The sequence below is a fragment of the Medicago truncatula genome, chromosome 4 (assembly GCF_003473485.1).
Source record: "Medicago truncatula cultivar Jemalong A17 chromosome 4, MtrunA17r5.0-ANR, whole genome shotgun sequence".
In the NCBI taxonomy this organism is placed as follows: domain Eukaryota; kingdom Viridiplantae; phylum Streptophyta; class Magnoliopsida; order Fabales; family Fabaceae; genus Medicago; species Medicago truncatula.
The window spans coordinates 90,179-108,015 of NC_053045.1; the positions used below are offsets into that span (position 1 = coordinate 90,179).

General features: G+C 34.0%; 2 protein-coding genes across 3 annotated transcripts; both read right to left on the reverse strand.

Annotated features, from left to right (window-relative positions):
• Window positions 1-5,506: 5,506 nt before the first annotated feature.
• Window positions 5,507-12,028, reverse strand: LOC11421552 (protein STRUBBELIG-RECEPTOR FAMILY 5). 2 transcript variants are annotated; one of them, XM_039833062.1, is made up of 16 exons: window positions 11,235-12,028; window positions 11,000-11,132; window positions 10,827-10,898; window positions 10,651-10,716; window positions 10,271-10,342; window positions 10,115-10,186; window positions 9,787-9,858; window positions 9,635-9,700; window positions 9,327-9,392; window positions 8,936-9,246; window positions 7,732-8,003; window positions 7,209-7,477; window positions 6,799-6,919; window positions 6,338-6,474; window positions 6,063-6,219; window positions 5,507-5,971 (listed from the first exon to the last, which is right to left on the reverse strand). In XM_039833062.1, exons 1-16 carry the CDS (start codon window positions 11,320-11,322, stop codon window positions 5,843-5,845), a joined length of 2,103 nt encoding a protein of 700 aa, XP_039688996.1. In that variant the 5' UTR covers window positions 11,323-12,028; the 3' UTR covers window positions 5,507-5,842. The 2 variants fall into 2 exon arrangements, with proteins under 2 accessions (XP_039688996.1, XP_039688997.1); XM_039833063.1 differs by lacking the exon at window positions 11,235-12,028 and having other exon boundaries at window positions 5,582-5,971; window positions 10,651-10,721; window positions 11,000-11,065.
• A 1,235-nt stretch (window positions 12,029-13,263) lies between these two features.
• LOC11420462 (uncharacterized) lies at window positions 13,264-17,322 on the reverse strand. Its single transcript, XM_003604068.4, has 6 exons — window positions 17,028-17,322; window positions 16,617-16,761; window positions 15,355-15,615; window positions 14,819-14,900; window positions 14,314-14,510; window positions 13,264-13,775 (listed from the first exon to the last, which is right to left on the reverse strand). The coding sequence occupies exons 1-6, from the start codon at window positions 17,225-17,227 to the stop codon at window positions 13,515-13,517; spliced, it is 1,146 nt and encodes a 381-aa protein (XP_003604116.1). The 5' UTR covers window positions 17,228-17,322; the 3' UTR covers window positions 13,264-13,514.
• Window positions 17,323-17,837: the final 515 nt, after the last annotated feature.

Genomic DNA, 17,837 nt, shown 5'->3' on the forward strand with positions numbered 1-17,837 from the left:
GAAACACAAACATGTTAGTTTCAAAACTTCTCTAAAATTCTCAATTTCTCTCAAATCTTCACCAAAGTCATTTTCACGAATTGCAAGAAAATCAACCGCACATTATCACAAGTAAGTTGTATCAATCATTTTAATGAAATGTTAGTTTGTTTAGGTTTATTTTTTAAAAAAAATTAGAGTAGTTTGCATGTGGTTAGGGTTGATTTTAAAATTGACAATTTAATGATTGCATGTGTAGTTTATGAATTGATAAATAAATGTAGTTGTTGCCTATGTTGTTTAAATGATAATGTGGCTTTGAATGGTAGCAAATGAACACAATTTGAATATGTTTTATACTTTGCACATAAAGTGTTTGATCAAATGCCTCAATGAAAATTATATTGATTATTTAGTTAGTTTAGGTTATGAGAATTATGATGGACACAAATGATTAAGTGTATAGAAATGATTAAGTGTATGTTAATTATTGAATGATGTTTAGGTTATGATGGAAATGATGGACACAAATTTTATTGTAATAATGATTATATTGAATGATTTTAGGTTATGGAAATGATGTTCATTGTACTTTTAATGTGTTTGATTATGTTTATGTTTAGTTTAAGTTTAATGTTAATGTTTATGTTTAGTTTAGGTTTAACGTTTGATTATATTGCTGCATTTATTTTGTGATTTATTTTAAAGTTAATTTGGTATTATACTAATTATTAAATTAGTTAATTTAATTAGTTTTTGAGTTAGACACTGATATATATACATAAATATATATAGTACACGTTTTTTTAAAGGAGCTATATAGTATAGTTCTTTGGTTGCCTAACTGCCGAGTCAAATACCTTGCTTTTGCATCCTAATTAATCGGTTCTAGTGGCTTTGAGTGGGAGAAATAATAGCAACAGTTATATATCCTTTTGCGTATAAAAAGTATAGGACGTGAGTGTAGGAGAGTTACCAGCCAGTTCTAACTCAGCCTATACATATGAGCATACGAGTTCATGGTGAAAATATTTCTATTTCATTGTCCAAGCTAAAGCCATACCATGTATTCCCTTTCTCTCACACGTTGGATTAATTAGTTGGGTGAGTTACACATTGAAATCAGTTTCTTCCACCAATATAATTAGCCAAACCTAGAAGGCAAACTCCATCCCCCTCCAAATGACCATACGCAAATTGTTCCCTCTCGCAATATTCTCTTATTACTTCCTATTCTTTGACTACACAAATCATTTTGTATACAAATATTTTCAAGCTCATCAATCAATTCCTAGAGTTTATTCCTCACAAAATTCGTGTATGTCCTAAGGTACTCCATGTCCTATTTTTTAGTTTAATTTTATTCTCCAATCTCTAATCATGAAATTACTGTTTCGTGGAACTTACTTTCGTTTCCCCTGAACATGTTGTTGTGGAATTGTGGCCGAGCATTCATTCACAGTTCCATCGGGTTAAATTTTAGAAAACATTTCCCAACATGTGGTTATTCGTTTTCAACGGAGTCTAGAGCGAGAGAAATCGTGCATGCTTGTAGTCGTTTGATTGGAAGGAAAGCTTACGAGGTAAGGGTTTTTTCCCATACGTCCATACTAAGTGTTAGGACTGTGTTATTAAATAGTGGTAGCAATTCTTGTCTCTTGAAAAGAAAAACAATTAAAATATTTTCTTACGTGGTAAAATCTAATATTTTCTTACGTGGTAAAATCTAATATTTTATAAAAGTGATTATTTTAATTGAGTTTTATATGATAGTTGTGTATGATGTGATGTGGAATGTTAATTGTATTTTATTTTATTATGTTTGTATGTTTTTGTGATGCTGAGAAGGACATGTTAGATTTTGATTAATTAAGGAAAATGAAAAGAGATGAAAATGTGAGTCTTATTGAAAAGATTGTTTTTGATCATGTTCATGGTGATGTGAGATATATAATTATTTTCTGTGTGGTGCCTTTGTGGCGGGTAAATATCATATTGCATTGTTGTGCCTAAGTGGCGGGTTACTATTATATTCTGTGTGGTGCCTTAGTGGCGGGTTACGATTATATTCTGTGTGGTGCCTTAGTGGCGGGTTAATATCATATTGCATTTATTTTCATGATCATGCATGGCATATGCATCTGTGTGGTGCCTGTGTGGCGGGTTATATCCGGATCATATAGTTATAAGAGCATGCATCTTACTGCATTGCATTGGGTCTGCTATACATATGTGTGTCTTTATTCATCTGTGTGTTAGATAAGTGATTAAACTATTTTATTGCAAATAAGATGTGCGTGAACCTTACTTCGAAGCATATGACTTGAATGTATTTTCTTAAATCTTTTGATTGAGAAGTTTTGATATTATCTATTTTATGACATAGTTTCTGGTGCTTGAGTATGAACCAATTTGGATAAGGAAATTGATCCTTACACTAACATTTTAGATACCAAAGAAGAGATGGTCTATGCTTTGAAGTTTTTGCTTGAAGTGCGTACGGGGGACGAAATTGAGTTTTTATTGAATTGTAATTTTAGAAGTAATTTTGAATGATATTAGTTTAAGAATTTTAATTACATTATGTTAAGAATTTTGTATAGGTTTTGTGATTTTCTAAAAATGAGAATGATTTAGGCGTAATGTCTTGGACCAAAATCCGGGGCGTTACAGCAGCAGCGGTGCCCCGGAAGTGTTACCTGTGGACCCTCCCTTTCTTGGAGGACCGGTAAATCTATCTCTGCTGTACTCTTATGCCAAGCATGTGGCATTGCCACTTTGGTATAATACAGAGAACATAAATGTAATTTTTTTAAATGTTTTTTCTTTATGTTTAATTATTTTCTTTATATGTGTGTTTGTGTAATTATTGTATCAACTTTTATTCGTGTTTTTTTTAATTATTTTCTTTATGTTTAATTATTTTCTTATATTTTCTTTATTTCAACTTTTATTTTTTCTTTATGTTTAATTATGATTTAAATTATTTTTGTTATGTGTTTTTTTTTAAGTTTTACATGTGTTATGTCTTAAATTAAAAATATGTGCGACAATTTAAATTTGCGATTTTTATTTTTGCATTTGTTCAGTTTTATTTTTATTAGTTAAATGTTTACATTGTTTAAACTATGTTTATTTTTCTATTATTTCAGTGTCGTAAGAAGCGTTATGTAAAACCGATTAATCATGGGGCTAAGATTTTGAGTCTCGGACGTCCAAACGGCAATCAAAAATGGTTTTGCGATCCGCTTAAGGAGAACGGGTTACATGATTTGGTTTTCTTGGGCTACGCCACTGTGCCTCATGCTTTGCTGATGACTCTATGTGAGAGGTGACATCCCGAGACCAACACTTTTCACATGCCCATGGGGGAGATGACTGTGACTTTGGATGATGTTGCATATCTTATGCATCTTCAGATTGAAGGGCGGATGTTGGGCCATCGAAAGAAGATGTTGAAACATGAGGGAGAGGCACTACTGGTGAGGCACTTGGGTTAGTTATCCAAAGCTGAAGGAATTATATACGACTAGCCTTGGTAGGGCTAACATATTGGCGGATACAGAGGATCCAGAGGAGTTGGAGAGGGTTAGGACTTATTGTGTGAAGTGTTACCTTCTCTACTTGGTTGGATGCTTGTTGTTTGGGGACAGAGCTATTGGGGGAAGCGTGACATTGCTCACTATAAGAAACTTATATTTTATTTTTTTGTTATATTTTTCGTGCGTAATAATTTATAAATGTGATTTGTTTGGTTTGGGAAGGCATGGTTTTTGGCGCACTTTCCTTAAGTTTTATAGTGTTGATCCAAACACCGACTATGTTGAAAACTTACCGGCTGCGGCGAGGTGGAAGCTTCAGAAGGGTCATGGAGAGGGGGTGACCTATCGGTCATTGCTTGATCGTATTACGTTTGATGAAGTATGTTGGAGGTCGTACGAAGAGCACATGGACATCCAGGCTTTCGAGGAGGTATTATGGTATTCAGGCTGGATTATGTGCGGTGATCGTAGGGTGTTCCGTCACTTGGCCGAGAGGGTTTTGAGGCAGTACGGATACGTCCAGACCATCCCTAGACATCTGTCGGATGTTGTAGAGCTGTCATCGGCTCAGATTGTGCAGGCTTTCGTCGACTTCCGCACTCACACGCTTAAGGCGGCCGATTGGGGTGAGCATGCAGGAGAGCAGACATGGCGTATGGCGGATGGCTATGTACGATGGTACACCGTTGTGTCTCACCCTCAGATTTTGTCACTTCTTCTAGGAGATATTCTGAGGCCTCCAAATGAGGAGCAGATCATTGCAGAGTAGTGGGAGCGGTACGAGGCGAGAAGCTCGCCTGATACCTATGACATGGTTAGCGGCGTTGTTGCCTATGCTGATGCACAGATGGCCCAGGAGTAGGTCATGAGCCCTCAGCAATGGTTTCAGGCCATGAGCCATGTTAGAGAGTAGATCGTGCCGATATTGGCCAGAAGGCAAGGCTAGAGGCTGAGGAGGAGGCACTAGCAGCATCAGCTGGACCAGGACCAGCAGTAGTTCGTTTTTTAGGACTTGTTTTTTAGTTTTGGTATTTTGATGACATTGGTTTGTATATTCGTATTTTGATGACATTAGTTTTCATTTCATTGGATTATTTTACTTTGTTTAATGGTAAAAATGTTGGTTTAATTAAGTTGTGCATTTGCGCCAATATTTGTTTTGTGATTTGGACCATTATGCGTAAAAAAAAGGTACATTTGTTGTGTTTGAAACACATTACAAGTTTAGTAAATGAAGCTACTGCCTCTGCTTTGGCTTCAGGACGCTTCGACAGTTTATTGCTCAGGAAAACCTCGGTAGTTAACTGTCGAGGAAAACCTCGGTAGTTAACTGCAGACGGTTTCATATTTCCTCGGCAGTTAACTACCGAATGGTATTTTGGTATTTTACTCGTGTTTCTCAGCCTAAAAAGATGTGTCAACAACAATTTTCAAGACATAAGGGTGGCAAGAGGCTGGACAGAGTCAAACTTTGTTTGTATAGATTGGACATCTGACCTTTCTAAAAAAAAGGCTAATTTGATCTATTAGTTGGTTTAAAAATATAGTGTTCTACTTGATTATGAAGTAGTGGTTATTAATTTGGTCTATTGAAATTAAATATTGTCATTTTTTTAAAATGTAGTGTTCCATTTGATTCTGAAGTAGTGGTTATTAATTTGGTCAATTTAAATTAAATATTGTCATTTTTTAACTTATTATGAAGTAGTGGTTATTACTTATTTCTATTAATAGCTCAAAGGTGGATGGTTCTCTTTTTATGAGTGTAGAGAAATCCTTTATATTAGATCTAACTTTTCAGTTAAATTTATTAGACGGGAACAAACCAAAAAATTGTGAAAAATGGAGAAACATATTTGATGGTTTTGTATTCTCAGTTATTGATCCTTCTTTTAAACTTTTGAATGTAGAAAAAAAGAAAAAAAACTTACCCTTAAACTTTGATCTACTGCTAGATAGAATAATCTATAATAAATATGGAAATTACATATTTTGCTGAGTGGATGTTTGTTTTCTTGTGTCAAAATGGTTGCTTATACTTTATTAACAATCTTCTTGCTGACATAGTCTCAGTGTCACATAAAATTGAACTTTTTTTGGTGTACACTGTACAGTAGTTTTTTTCATTTTCACAAACCTCAACAATTATCTACCTAGTGTCCCCCCCAAAAAAGTCTTAATGATCTTGCACAAACATCTCTCGGACAACCTATGACTACTTTGAAAGAATAGAATAAAAAACATTGAATCAAATAATGGAAAATAACTGAAAATTCTACTTTGGTGGATGGCAAAGATGTTTTCATTTCGCTTCATTCAACTCAATCATCATAATCATCTGTCCGACCAATTGCACCAAGATCCTCTCTCATTTTCAAACTTGAACGTTGAACTAATCGCACCAATGCCTGAACCACCTCTGATGCAGATGGCCGAAATTCGGGCTCAGACTAATAGAAAAAAGCATATCAGTTAGTATTAGTACATATACACACATTTGTAATGGAGTAACAAATATAATGAATTTATAATGTAAGACACCTGAACACAAAGGGCGACGATGTCAGCAAATCGAAAGAGTGATTTAGGAGGGTAAAGTCCCCGCAATGCAGGGTCTACCATCTTTTCCACAGCGTTTATGTCACGAAGCTGTGGCGTAGCCCAACGAACGAGGCTTTGCTCTGATTTTGGCTTTGAACTGAAGAAAGAAAGACAGATAAGGAACCAGAATTAATCTCAAACATCAACACATGGAATAGAATATTATTGCATAGAAAGAGAGAAGAGAATATATGTATGTAAGCAAAGCACTTTACCTGTCTAAAGGCATTCGACCTGTAAAAAGTTCGAGCATCACTACCCCAAAACTGTATACATCGCTCTTCAGGGTATAGGCTGATGGTTTTGTGCATTCTGGTGCATTATATCCTGCCCCAAGATTTTGGCTAGTACGCTGCGTGCATGAGAACAATACAATCATTACTATTGATATTTTTATGATGTCACAAAGCTTATTGATGAGCATGAGCATGTTAGATGAGCTAATTAAGGGAACGTTTTTGACTGTGTAAATTACCCAGAGGGACCGAGTTCAAATTTCCATTGAGGACATCGCCTAATACAGTTTAAGGCACTTTTTTTCTTTCAATTAAAAAATATGCATGCAATATAATTGGCAGAAAACAAACTGTTCTACATATTTATGCTTCTCATTTTTAAGAATTTTAAAAAGAACCTGTCAGAATTCCAAAGTCTAGGAGACAGAAACAAGAAAAACCTGGTGGAAGGATGCCAAACCATAGTCTGAGAGACGGGGATTCAAATCTGTGTCAAGCAAAATATTGGCGGATTTGATATTCTTGTGAAGTAATGGCGGAGAACAAGCTTCATGTAGGTACCTGAACATATAGATTGTGACCATAAAAAATGGTTTTAATAATATTTAAATGCAATAAAGTAAATTAAAACCTTGATTGTAAAAAGCAAAAAGGCGTATTGTCAGAATTTCAAAGAGGAATGTAGTACTATTTTGGAAGAATGTTGCATGTAACACCGCTACGTAGACCACTGCTATGATACTTGCATTAATAAAATAGATGCAAATTCACATGCATGAATAGGTTATGCATAATGTCATAAAAGTTATATCAAAATTCAAGTACTATATGCTAGATGTAGAAGACTAACTCAACAGCCCGAGCAGTGCCCAATGCGATTCTGACTCTGGTGTTCCAAGTTAGTGGTTTGCTGAAGTCATCTGATAAGTGTAAAAAGTCGTGGAGAGAACCATTTCTGAAATACTCATATACTAACATGTGCCCCTGTTCTGAACAATAGCCAACAAGCTCCGCAATATTTGGATGACGAAGTTTGCACATGTTTGATAGAATCTGAGTGAATTCCTCAGGAGAACCCTCATCAATAAGTGAAGGGTTTAATTTTTTTACAGCCAGTACCTGATTTTTTTTAAAAAGTATATGGTTTAGGTTTTCCCTCAGTTCAGAAGTAATTAATTTTACTTTTTTAATTTAACTGCAGCCTAACCCAATAAGCGTTAAATTTTAGTTTAGACATTTTTGAACACAATTCAGACATGAACACAGGTGTCATATTTGCATATGTCATGGACATCTTATGAATATGTCATGGACATACATATGCATGTACTAATACCAGTGTATCCATGACTAGTTTATATAACAGAAAGTACCTTTCCATCAGCATATTTGGCACGATAAACAGGTCCAATGGATCCTTCACCAAGAAGTCGGCCTGAAGCAAAGTTAGCAGTACCAGTTTGCAACTCCCCCAATGAAAAAGCAGTACAGCGGATTGATGCGCTTTTTCTAGAATTTAGACGATTTGCAAACTCATTGTCATTAAAGTTTTGGACACAATCAGAGACTGATGACCTAACACTAACTGATGGATTTTTTTGTAAAGCCATTATGTCAATTGAAGTCGAATCCATTGCCTTAAATCCTGTCACCAATATAACATCAGAAAACAGTTATATGATAATGTCAACTCCATATTGGCCATTGTCAAAATGTGCCAAATTGACTTTAAAACCTATATACAGAGGTAATAATTTCTTTTATAAACAAACACCAAAAGCTTGTCAATGATCAACTATTCCAAAGATTTAAGATCTGTCCAATTCTACAAATAGATTTTATCTTTAGGCAATCATTCCCTTTCACTTATTAACTCTCTTGGAATTGTGGCTCCCCGTCTCTCTTCTGCACCACCTTTCATTTTATTCCTTCTTTGTTCTTGTTCTTTGCTGTCTGTGCTATTGAGTTGGGTAAGGAAATTCAACCTAAGATAATAACATAAGACTACTCTAGTTGGTAGTCCTCATGATGTTCATTTCGCACTCTAGTTTCCAGTTGTAAAACGGAAACTGGCGCTAAAGAGCTCCCACTATAGTGATGTCCAAACAAGGGTTGGATCCATTGTGGTTCTAGTGTAGTTGTATTTACTCTACATTTGAAAGATGCTAATTCAAGAACTCGAACTCATGACGTCTAGTCACATAGCAACCACTCTTTGTATGGATTGATTCTCTGCAGCAGCGACACGATGTAGCTTGTTGCAAAGCCATTAGACCTGAGAGAAATTATAAACACAGATGTGATGGCTCTGCACTGAGCTGCATGGTGTAGTTGCTGCAAAGAATCCAAATCTAATAATTGCGACAAGACTATCCTTTTACACCACGGTTATATTTTACAATATAGATCAAGATTTTAAATTGCATTCTGCAACTTCAAAATTTTAGAGTCCTATAGAGGATCATATTCCTTGTCATAAATATAGAAAAATTTCAACACAACATGGAAAATATGAATCACATAAAGTCGGGAATAAAACAGAAAGTATTATGAAATTTGTGAATGAAAAAAAGCCACCTTTGTATTCTGTGTCATTACCACCTAAATCTTTAGTCAACTCCTGAGATGCAAGGGGTGTAAAGGATCTGTGCTGGCTACGCCTCTCTTCATCAATAAAACGTGAAGAAGCATATGATGACTTTCTTTTAAAAAGAGCAGCAATGAGTATGATGACGACCAGCGCACCAAAGGCAATGCCAGCTATAATCAATCCAGTAACAAGAGAATTTGATGATTTTCCTTCCTTTTCCTCGGAATGATGCTTGATAGGAGGTGTACCGGGAGGAGGAGGTGGTGCTGGCCCAGTTTTCCAAGAGTTTCCTCCAGTTCTTTGTAATTAACAACAAAAATTTAGAGATACAACCCAAGTACGGTATCCTTCAAAAAATAAGTGTAACATAATACTTACTGCAAACTATTTATATCCTTTAACTCCTCAGGAATCCAACCAGTAAATTTGTTGTTCTCAACATTCCTGTCAAAAATCATAATAGTGATTAAATTGTTTATGCTCAGCCCCTAGGATAAGCAAATCCAACCCACTATATAAGTTCAGGTTTATCAAACATTCCTTCAATAGATTGCATTGCTATTCACATTTTGAAAATTTAATTGACTCGTCGTTAAATTAAAATATATGGAGGTACTTGAACATTTCATAAAGGAGGAAGTGGGAGGGATGGAAAGTCATTCTACGGTGGGTAAAGATAAACTTACACATCGTCAAGTGGAGGGTAGGCAAGGACATTTATTGAACCAGATAATTGATTGTTTTGCAGATATCTGTACAAAGACAAATAGAAGTTATCAGTGCAGTTGTCAACTAGTGTGTGTGTGTTCCTTAACAGTGATAGTGATTCATTTCTTACATCTTCTTGAGGCTCGTTGCTGATTTCAAACTCTGAGGCAGTTCTCCTGACAGTGAATTGAATGATACATCCCTATATTGTAATGATTAACAGTCGATAGAAATTTAATGTATGATGATACTAAGAAAGCAAATAAGAAAGAGAAAAGCTTATAACTGATGTTCCAAATACATACCTAAATACAAAGAAGGACCATTTTCATATAGTATATAAAATAAAAGTGGCAGAAGTCATATATGAAAATATGAATTATAGTACTCCAAAAAAAATAAATAATGAAATAATAGCTTCTCCCTCAACTCCTTACCACAAGTATGGTTACACTTACAATTGTTTGAGTTTAGTGAGGGTCGTAAACATATCCCCCAGCTGATTATTGAGCTTATTATGTGCAAGATTTCTGCACACATAATATATTGAGAAATTAAAAGAAAAGTTCTGAGAAAATTTTTGGAAAATAAAAGTAGAAATGAACTTTTCTTACAGAGAAGTTAGTTCTTTCATCTGACCAATGGAGTAAGGTATGTTTCCAGTGAACGCATTCTTAGAAAGATCTCTGTATAACCAGAAAACAGAATTATTAGTGACAAACATATAAAGCCAATCAAATGCAATAACATTACCTATAGAAGAAATTTTGTTTATAGCAGATTAGATATTTGATCTTGCTCAAAAATAAAGGTGATAAATCCAAACATGGTTGATTAAGAATGTAAGCAAACAATGATGAATAACAATATAAAACAGACATTTAAACTTTTGAATAATTTATCTCTAACTTTACATGCCAAAGAGAAAATAGTCTGAAATTCACAAAAACTCCTAAACAAGAGCATGAAGAGCCCGTTAATTAACGTTACTTACACGTTACGAGCATTTGGAGGGAGTTGATACGGTATGTCACCCTTGAAATTGTTGTTGCTCAAATCACTGCACTATGAAAAATGAATGCATGACATTTAAGTAATGCTGTGGGATTGTTAATGAAAAATGAGAAATAAAAAAGAAAGGAGGGTTGTATTTGAGTATATGGTCCTCACAAGTCGGTAACAGATGTTAACTGTGATAACTGGTAGCCCAACGATCCACTAAGTCCCAGATCAGATAAATTTCTGTTCAAAATGACACAATCAATTAATATTCAATATATATAGATATATATTCAATAATTAATGACAGAGAAAAATAATGATAATGTAATTATTATTATTACATTTCTGTGACAGATGAGCCAGAGCATTTGATTCCTTCCCAATTTTCACCACAAGGATCACCTCCGCTTGATTTCCAGCCAGAGAGTTGAGAAGGAGAATTCAAGCTGGTGTACATTACATTAAGGGCTGAAACTGTTGATATGATTTGAAACAAAACATTAACAAACATGAAAATAAATGATAAGATGAGGAGGAAAAAGGTAGAAAAGCATTCATCAATCAATCATCACCAACCATCTTGGGAGGAGGTTTTGCATTGTACTGAGGCGGTTGAGATCAAAACAATAATCCACAACCACGAGAGGTTGTGGTTGATATGCATCTTCTTCCTCAATGATGCCAAAACGCAGCACAAATCAATTATGGAAGTGCGCGTTTTGATTTGTGTATTGATGATCCAACACAATGAATACAACAACGACAAGTTTAATACAACAACATTACATTGAATGAAACAAAACAAAACAAAAGAAACATGGTTGGTTGGTTGGCAAGTAGTTTTTTTGGCTAAAATTAGGAGGGAAAAGGAAAAACAGGTATTTGGTGTAAGGCTCCCACTCTTTTGCGGAGTTACTTGTACAGTGTACCCTCATGTTTACAATTCTTCTAAAATTTTGTTCAGCTTCAAACTAATCCATAAAATATTCATCTTAGTTTATGTACTAAGTGGAGGGACCAAAATCAATTTTTCACATTATGTAAAATTATTAAAAAAAGTAAAAAATCCAACTTAAAGGAATATTATAGGAGCCAAGAGAAACAACAAGTTCCAAAAGCATAAAAAATATATATAATATTTGCAATGATTAAAAACATTTATTTTAGCTCACGTTGTCACTTTTAAGATCAGTTGACCCGACTTAAAAAGTGATTGAACCGATCTAAAAAGTGTCAGTGTGAGATACCGCTGAAAAATATCGTGAGTTAACTGCTGTTGGGTCAAGGGAATAAGCAATTTTGAAAGGGAGAAGAACAATTTTCATCTACTTTTAGTGTTGTCTTTTTACTTATAGTGTTGTCTATTTTCTTCTACATGTCCTACATAATGTAAAATGGGATAAACTAACAAGTAGGGCTGGAAATGAGTCGAATCGAATCGAACCTGTCTAAGTTCGGCTCGACTCGATAAGATTTTGCTCGGTTCGAAACTCGACTCGAGTTCGACACGAACTCTTTTTTCAGCTCGATTCGACTCGATAAAAATTAACTAGACTCAAATTAAATGAACCAAGGGACAAAAACAACTATGGTTTTTATGAGGGCACAAAAAACAGCTCACAAACCTTGTAATTGGTCTAAAAACCACTTACGTAAAATGGTAAATACTATTAATTAAATTAATTAATTAATATTATTGTAATTCCATTCGCATTGTAGGTGAATGTACAGTACACAAGTTGCTTTCCATTCTTCACGAAATTTTCGATGTGGGACATAAAATTGCAAGCTTAATTTTTATTTTTTTTGAACAAGCAAGCTTAAAACTTTCAAGTGTATGGATTATGTTCCTTAAAAAAAAAAAAAGTGTATGGATTATGTTATATACTCCACTTACTATATTGATATATAAAAAATTTTAGGTGAGGATTACCATTATTTTTATTCAGTTGGACATTTTTATTTTATATCGTTAATAAAGTGGTAATAAAAAACTTTGACAAAGAAAAATGTTAAAAATAATATTTCATTTAAAAATTAGTGTAATTGATTTAGGATATATTTTTATATATGGGATAGGATCAAATGAACCAAACGAGTCGAATTATCGAGCTGGTTCATGAACCAAACGAGTCGAATTATACGTAGTTCAAGTTCGGCTCATTTATTTGACGAGCTTAATTTTCAACTCAAGTTCGACTCATTTGGTTCATGAACCAAGTTCAACGAAACAATTACCGAATCAAATTTCGAACTATTTTCGAGTTGGATCGGTTCATTGCCAGCCCTATTAACAAGATAGTAACTCTATACCCAAAAGGGTCTGTCTATATATACACGTGTGTGTATTCTGAACGATATATTAATTTTAGTTTATATGAAATAAAATCGACTTGAAAGTAAGAAGAAAGATGACGTTGAGTATGTCATTTTGAAATGAAACAAATGTCACCTAAAAACTAACATACATCCTTCGTACTAAAATTTGTTGGCAAAAAACAAGCTCAAGTAGATAAGTCGCATGTAAAGGCAAACGACATATTATGTGAAGCAATACCTAAAGAAATGTCATGTCATAAATTATACTTAACTAACACTCAAAATATCAAACTATTCACAAGCTTAAATCAATTCCAAGTTTCAACCAAAAGATTTATAGTGAACTTAAGTTTCGAGTTAGAACCAAATTTTTGAGTCAAGTTGAGCTGAACACTTTAGAATACAAGTAAATCTATTACTAATTACATACCCACGTATATATAAATCATACAAAATTTGTTAAAAATTTCACATTCTATAAAAGTTGTTACATTTATAAATATCTTACACTTTGCAACACATGTTTTACTTTATCACTCAGCTTTGTTTTGTTTGGTTTGAATTTGTTTTACGTAATTTCGAGAAGATGTATGCCATTGCAACTTTAGCACCTAGGCTAGAGTGACCACGTGACAGACATATTGCACCCCCTACAAGCAGCACACTATTGGCTAAAAATTTCCTGGATGGCCTTCTTGATATCACACGCACTTGAGATTCGTGAGTAGTTTGATCATGAATGATAGTAGGATGAGATGAAGATGCGTAGCTAGTACTGGATTCCAAGCAAGCCGGTACCTATACACAAGGGATTGTTTGTTAGTTATATCGGATGTGTCGTTAAGCTACATATCACAATTAGGCTAGTTCTATTTTGAGAGAACATCAGTCACAACTTTTACCAAGAATGATACACACATAAGATGATAAAAATTAAATCAATTAATCAATGGATTGTTCCCAGAGAACACAGTTGCTGGAAACTAAAATATTCTACTCAATGAAAAAATTCCATAGGGTAGGCTGTTTATTTTAAGAAAACTAATTTAAGTTAAATGAAAGAGATTGGTACATCTCTCAGAACAAAATACAGGTTAGATGCATGATGTATAACGTAGACAGGAAGTAATTAAAATTTAAAAGTTGGTTTATTGGTAAACGACGTAACGGTGTTATAACTAGCCATCTTTAGCATTTTATTTTGAAGTCTTAAGCAAATCTGCCTCAAGCAACACTCCCGTAATTATAATACAAGGCATCAGCATGGGAAAATCGGAAGGTTGAAACCAGAAAATACATTAAATGTTGATATGTGAAACTAACTAATAGCACTGACCTTTTGCATTAAATTGACTGAACTGGTAACTGAACTGGATAAATGCCCGCTTGCAGCAGAGTATCTTCTGAGCGCATTATCCATCTTGCATACATAGCTCCATATGCCTTTGGAAAATGCCAGTTTTGCCATCTCCACATTTAAACCAGCATCTTCTTGATGAAACATTGTGATCTCACAGGCATTTCTACCAGGTACTATAATAATCGCCAGTCACAAAACAGTCATGTCATAGTAGAAATCATTCACTAATTGTTGAGAAACAAAAATATAAATAAAAAGGAAGCACAAGAATGCATTAACCTCCAAAAAAATGCACGGAAATACAATTAAGTTGTCATGACATGTTATTAATTTTAGTTTGAATTTCATGAAGAAATGACACATGGAGTCGAGAGATCTTCACCATTTTTATAAGGATAGAAAAAGATAACATTTATATCATAAATATTCCCATAAAATGTTGTTAATTCACGGAAAAACTGAAACAAGTCAAACAACGTACCTTGTCTTATTCGCCAGCCAGATCTGAAAAACTCAACCCGTACATATTTATTCTGCCGTGGAGCCAAAGTATGTTCACATTCCTAACAAGGTTTCACCAAAGATTAAAAGAAAAAAATTCATCAAAAAATCATTGCTTGAAAAAAAGGTAGGCATGAATGTCATGCAAAGACTAAGAGCTTCTATCCAAAATATGTACAGAATGAGAAGTCGGAAAGGTTTGATGTGCAAATATTTCAGAATATGGTGACTGGTGATAATTGTGATATACTAGTGGATAGTGATACATGCAAACAACAGTGTCCTCCAAGTTCTAATCTCTAATTTCTAGATCAATATATTTCTAGGAAAATTCTTGTTTAATGACAGGACAAAAAATTCAGGGGAAGAGAAAGAGGGTGGGGATATGGAGCCCACAACAACATCCATATGAGAAACCAGTCGCGAACACATGAGGCATAACAATGCGCATTAACACTAAAAGGTTGTAAAAAGCAATTATTTATATCAATGCAACCCCATAATTGGATGTATTACCTTTATATAACAGTAAAATGTTTTATCCCTCCCCTCCCACAATTTCCAAGTTAGCACGTATTCTCTAGGTTTCAAAAGAGGGAACTTTTTAACCGTACGACCAACTTCAGAACCATCAGATTTGTCCACCTGCAGTTGATTGTGCTCAACCACTGTCTTATCCCATTGTTTTCTGTAGTCATTGTCCATGTAGAAGTTTCTTAGCATCTCAGCCGAAATATTATTGAACACGGTCACACTCAAATATCTCAAGGGACCATTCTGCAACATCCAGGGAGAAACAACAATAAAATTAGAAGATATTAAATTAGAAGCTGCCAAATTCAAATTTAAAATTACAATTTTGAAGGACACCAAAGAATTACATTTAAACGCCTAAAACATATAACTAATTATAAGACAAATTGACTTGTGTAGGACAGAGACAATCAACCTATCAAGCATGGGCACTTCTCTTTTTTGAATAAACATGTTTGGAACTTGTATGACGTGTCAAACACTCTTAACCGGGTGTCCAGTTAAAATATTGTTTCTAATCAGCTTGGCCATGCAACAAATACAGCCGAGACACAAACACATCTTAGACACACAGCCTCAACAATAGCTTAACACCTAACAAAAAAATATCTTCCATTTAATTTATAAATAATTTTTAATAAATTTGAATTAAAATATAAAAAGATTGTGAACATAGTTAACATTTCAAGGATGATATTAAAGGTATCCAGCATACTTCATTCAAATTTTAGTTCTTCCTCTATTCATCCTTTGTCCCTAACGTGTATTTTAGGAGGTGTATCAAGTTAATATGTGAAAAGAGATGGTCTTTGATCATACAATAATACAAAAATATTTGATATTAACACCTCTCAAATAAATGCTGCTCAGATGGCGCATAATACACATATGCGCATGCACTGTGTATGCATATAGCGTGTCATGCGTTGTGTCTGTGATCAATTGTCAAATAAAAATTTATATTTTTCCTTAACTTGGACAAAATAGATTGCTAGTGAACTATAATGAATATGCTGAATATTGAAGAAAGTGTGGCAGAGGATGCGTTTATGTCTGCATTTATGTCAGTGCCTAGGCCTCCCTGCACATTGTGCAAGTTAGAAAAAGGGAAAACATACATGGGGGGATGTTTCACTCATCATATAACAATTGAAGCTTGGTAAGGTTAAAGTATTAAGACACAAAAAAGCTATGAGCAATACATTCCAAGTGATAAATTAGAATAATGTCTATACTACAGTAACCTTAGGTTTGCAGGATTTTGCATTGTAGCATAGATGATCGTTTCTTTTATCTATGACATCCTCCCATTTAGCATTCTCATTTAGATTTCCATCGAAAATCATCATTAAAAACTTCAAATCTTCATTTGTCACAATCTTTGAGGTTCTGCATTGTCAAATAATAAACATGATGCTGATTGAAGACAGCAAAGACAGATACTGAAATTTATTGAAGAATTAAGGGTGTGGTAAGGTTGTCTTGTTTCCTCCTATTCGAAAATTAAAAAGATATCACTTAATCATCGTCTCTAACTAAAGTAAAGAGTCCTAATTCCATTCCAGTGAAACTAATTTCACACAAAATATATGAGCTATGGTATGGTATGGTATGAAGTAAAATGAAATTGAAGAAGGAAGAAATAGGTACAGTACCTGGATGAGTTTAAATTGGTAGAATCGGAGACGAAAGAGGATGTTGTTGTTGTTGAAGAAGATGATGATGAGGCGGAGAAGAATAAGAATTTGTTAATACGCTTCTTCTTCAAAAGTACAAGAAGAAGTACAACAACAACAACAACAGAGATGATTACAATTACCGAACTGCCATAGATGTTCTTTGATATCATCATCATCTTTCCTATCCTACCCCTCCTCCACACAACGAATCTCTCTTTAATATATTCAGTCTCACACACCACAAACCTATCTTGTGATACTCCTTCATTCCCTTCTGTCTATCTCCTATTATTTTATTATAATAAATTAATTAATAACGTCAAAACTAAATCTTCATATTTTCGCTTTTATTAACAATAAACGATAGAATATTAAAATATAACAACTAAAATATGTTAGCGACCCCACGTATTCACAAGTGAATTTCTAGTCGCTAGATTATTTGATAAAATATATATATATATATATATATATATATATATATATATTAGTGAATTTTGGTCATGTATATTTTTTGTTTGAAACAAGCTGATGTGACAATTAGAGATTGGCGTGCCACATGTTGATGTGCCAAAAATTTAATTTAGTTATAAATTGAGGGCCAAACCAAAAAAAAAAAAAAACTCAACACTTTAATATTTCTTAGATATCTCATCATCATCACCTCCTTCTCCTTGATAAACTTGTAGAAAAATATACTACAATCACAAAATTCTATGTTTTTGGTGCATTTTCATGGTTTCAAGGTTATTTCCCCTTTTTGTTTACCTTTCATGACTTTTTACT